The 4,441-nt window shown below is 30.4% G+C and overlaps 1 protein-coding gene across 1 annotated transcript; it reads left to right on the top strand.

The window, feature by feature from the left end:
• Nucleotides 1-388: 388 nt before the first annotated feature.
• LOC140891366 (NDR1/HIN1-like protein 1) lies at nucleotides 389-1,419 on the top strand. Its single transcript, XM_073299826.1, has one exon. The coding sequence runs from the start codon at nucleotides 520-522 to the stop codon at nucleotides 1,153-1,155; it is 636 nt and encodes a 211-aa protein (XP_073155927.1). The 5' UTR covers nucleotides 389-519; the 3' UTR covers nucleotides 1,156-1,419.
• The last annotated feature ends 3,022 nt before the right edge of the window (nucleotides 1,420-4,441 follow it).

Genomic DNA, 4,441 nt, shown 5'->3' with positions numbered 1-4,441 from the left:
ACAATTCGTGATTAACTTAATTAGTAGTCGAACTACTACAATCCATGTTAACGTTTCATCAACATATATGGTCTATGGATGCATATCATATAAACAAATATTGTGAATGTACATGCATATATACCAAATGAAAGTCATATCATTCATATATATATATATAAAAGGTGGTGTATAATTTAAATATTTTCAACCAAGAAGAAAGATTGCAATAATAGGGACCGTGGTAATTAATGGAATCAAAAAAATAATCAGCTCGGACATGCACAAAAACACACACCAAAAAAGTTACCAATTACTCAATTAATTAGTGTGACAAAAATAAAATAATAAAATTATATATATATATATTTTCCAAAAATGTCACCATTAGTTCCATCCCCACCTCCCACCGGCCTCATCTCATTTGTAAAGCCTATATTAAATAATGGAAAAGCTGTGATTCAATCACATATCTCCAATATTACTCCCCACTTCTTACCTACAAACTCCACCGACGCCGCCGCCGCCGCCGCCGGAACCATGGGTGAAGAAAAAGTGTGCAGCCACCACAAGAACAAGCGGAAGAGGTTCCTCCGCCGCTGCTGCGCCACCGTACTGGTAATCAACTTCATCCTCCTTCTCACCATCCTCATCGTGTGGGCCGTCCTCCAACCCAAGAAACCTCGATTCATCCTCCAAGACGCCACCATCTTCAGCCTCAACGTCTCCGCCCCAAACATCATCTCCACCACCGTCCAAGCCACCGTCTTCTCCCGCAACCCCAACTCAAGAATCGGCATTTACTACGACAGGATGTACATCTACGCCACCTACAACAGCCAGCAGATCACCTACTTCACCACCATCCCCCCCGTTTACCAAGGCCACAAGGACGTCAACGTCTGGTCTCCCTTCATCTACGGCACCAACGTCCCCGTCGCTCCCTACAACGGCCCCAGCCTCTCCATGGATCTCAATAACGGTGACGTCACCATGCTCATCAAGCTCGACGGCCGTGTTAAATGGAAGGTCGGAACTTTCACCACCGGCCGTTACCATCTTCACGTCACTTGCCGGGCGAATATTCCCATCGGAAACACTAGCAAGAACAACGGAATTATCATCGGAGCCGCAGTTAAGTATCAAATTCAACAGAGCTGTAGTGTCAGTGTTTGAATATTGATGCCAATATAATTATAATACAGTTTCAAAAAAAAAAAAAAAAGGAAATACAAAATTGAAGCAAATTTATGATATACCATATATAATTTTCATGAATTGGGACCATCTTATTGCTGCCATGAAATTTTACTTCTTTAATTTTCATGAATTGGGTTTTATCTTTTACTATATATGGAGCTGAAGAATTGTAAATCCTGGTAACAATAATGAATGTATGATTATATATGAATTAATTAAATACATTAAGCTATTGCGTAATCATTGTCTTTTTTTTATTATTGGGAAAGTTAGTGGCTTCTAGTGGTTGTTACGCTGTTACTTCATACAACATATATGATTTTTTTTTAATGTTGAAAGGCATTTTTTACAAATTTCATACTAGTTAAGCTTTTTTAAAAAAATTATCCGATGACAATGACGTTAAATATTTAATTTAAGGATAATGCTACATGTACTTTGAGGAATAGACATTGGATTACACAGTACACTTGAAATTACATGGTTATTTGGAAAAAATCTTTCAAAATCCCTGTACTTTATTTGAAAAAAATCTTTCTAAAATACATAATTATGTAATTTCAAGGGTACCGTCTAATCCTCAATGTACATATAGCATTACCGTTAATTTAAATGCTTGTCCAAAAAATTATTTAATTAAAATGTGGAGTACTATTATTTACGCTTGCTTAATGCGTACTCAAATCTTGTTGAACTTTTAATCAATAATTGATCAATTCCCATCACATTTATGTTTTTAGTCAACATAGCTAGCAGCTAGCTAGCTCGCGTGAAGTAGCAAAATAGACGTTTATTTTTTAATTGGACCATAGTGTAGTATACACTATTCTCTCTTTCTCAAATCGACACGAATGTACCAGGTTTGAGATGAGGTCTCGAATTTGAGACATAATTGTAATAATAATACTTATTTTTTTAACTTAAAAAATATTATAATTGTTGGATGAACAATGTTTTATGCATGTATAAAATGCAAAAAATTACAATAACCCTCGTATAAAAATTAACTTGTTTCATAACCATTTTTTTAGAAAAAAAAAAATTTAACACATTATATTTAACAACTTTGTTCTTAAAACTGAACCACATCTTTCGTTATCTAGCGCACAGTTCATGCACTTTAATTGAGTCTCTAACATGTGTTTTATTCAGGATGCACCTTAATACAATTTATAATATGCTCTTTTTTTTTGACACAATTATCGATATTTATCCCATAATATATATAGCCTTTTTTTTAAAACTCATAATATAACCTCTTTATAGGTTGAGTCTTTTGCTACAAAGACGCTCAATGAGAGCATTAATTTAATTTAGATTGTAAACTCAAAATATTTGCCCAATGGGTTATACAATATCATGAATTTATAACTATTTTTTTTTAATTTTAATATTCTATACTTCACTTGGGTACACTATATATGTTAGAGAATATATACTACTATACTACGTTGGTGATTTAATGACACCGGATATAGACCACACACATAATATCATGTTTTTGACAATACAATTTTTGGCATTAAAGCTGAAAATGACATAACTAACATTATATACAAAAATATTTATTGGATTATAATACTTACAATTAGACTGATCGAACCGAAATGACCCACAATAGAAAATGGACAAGCCATGTGATGGCACGTAGAGCCAACCTAAATTCCACCTTTTCCTCGACTTATGTTTTGTATTTTAATTTTTCATCTCTTCCATGAAGTCAGAAACTACAAAATATTCCCGGCGACCCAGATTCATTTATTTACATGAGGCACATTATATCGGTTATCCGTGGAAAAATTTAAAAAAGCATGATATCCCTATTTAAAATTATTATTTATTAGTATTTTAAAGTTAAACTTTACGATTTTAAAACACTAGAATAAAACGGAATTCCGTCTCCTAATTAGTCAACTTTAGTTCTTAATTTAATAAATTTGCTTATCTCGGAATTAATTTCTTTCTCAGTACAATAACATTTCTTTATATATATATATATATACATATATACATATATATATCATATGTTGCATGTATGATCAGTTTATCGAAAAAAAAAACTAAAATAAAAAGAAATTGCAAATATATTACAGTGAAATGAAATTTAACTAATAAATTTACCAAAATAAAAATCTATTCATCTTACAATGTTAATTTTGCTACTGTTCCACCATAGATTCCTAATATCGAAAGTTGCCTATATTCATTCACATTTTGATTTCTTAGGGTTTTAAACACTACTAACTTTCACATAGAGATTTTCATGCCTTTTTTTTACAAGTAATTCCAAATGGAAGGTATTCCAATATTTATTAATGATGTGTCGTCAATTAGTATATCAAAAGTATATATTGCGATCAATTATTTAACTATATATTTTGTCTTGCCTCGTGCTACGAAAGTGAAATTTATTTTACGTAATAGCAATATATAAAAGACTATATGCAGAAAATTAGGGGAAAAAAACTATATGCAAAAATTAAAAAAAAAAAAAGAAAAGAAAAAAGACTATATGCAGAAAATTGGGAATAATAAGAGAGATCGGAGACCTAATTGTAAAAATAGGACAATTAAAATTAAAATATTATAATGTGCTAAAAAAAAATTCTCCCGTCCAAATGTAGGTAGGTTAGATGTACACTTTTCCTACCCAAAACACCAACAGTCAATTAAAAATAAACGATATCAACTTTAATTTGTTGCGTTATTCAATAGTTTAATCATATATATGAGGCATCCAATGCTAGGGATTAATTAATTATAGTAATATTACTAATTTATAAGCTGTTGATTTATATTACTAATTTATAAGCTGTTGATTTTCTTATGTTATAAAAAATTTCTGAAATTTTTTTATATATTTCATGATCGAGAGTTTTTTTTTTTTTTTTTTTCTAATTAACTCTAAATCAAAACTCAAGTTTTTGTCTTCCAATAATTATTCTCTCAATAATTTTAACAATTTTTAACGAACGGAAATTGAAAATCTAGCAATTATTCTGACATCTATTATAAGATTGGATATTTGTCATTTGATCAAAAATTATATTTATTAATAATTATACAATTTAAAATTCTTTTGAACTTCACATAACCAAACTTAAACTTTTATAAAACAAATGTTACTTACATAAATTATTTAATTATATATAGAGAAAATAAGTTTTTTTGGTCCATTAACTTTTTCATGTTTTGGTTTTGGTTCATTAACTTTTCTAATGTGGGTTTTGATATATTAACTTTGCATTTTCAGTGTTTTTTG

Source organism: Henckelia pumila, chromosome 3 (genome assembly GCF_033568475.1).
Source record: "Henckelia pumila isolate YLH828 chromosome 3, ASM3356847v2, whole genome shotgun sequence".
Lineage (NCBI taxonomy): Eukaryota > Viridiplantae > Streptophyta > Magnoliopsida > Lamiales > Gesneriaceae > Henckelia > Henckelia pumila.
This window is presented reverse-complemented; position numbering and strand designations above follow the sequence as displayed.

Coding starts and splice junctions, on each gene's coding strand:
- LOC140891366 (XM_073299826.1), top strand. CDS start 520: ATGGGTGAAGAAAAAGTGTGCAGCCACCACAAGAACAAGCGGAAGAGG.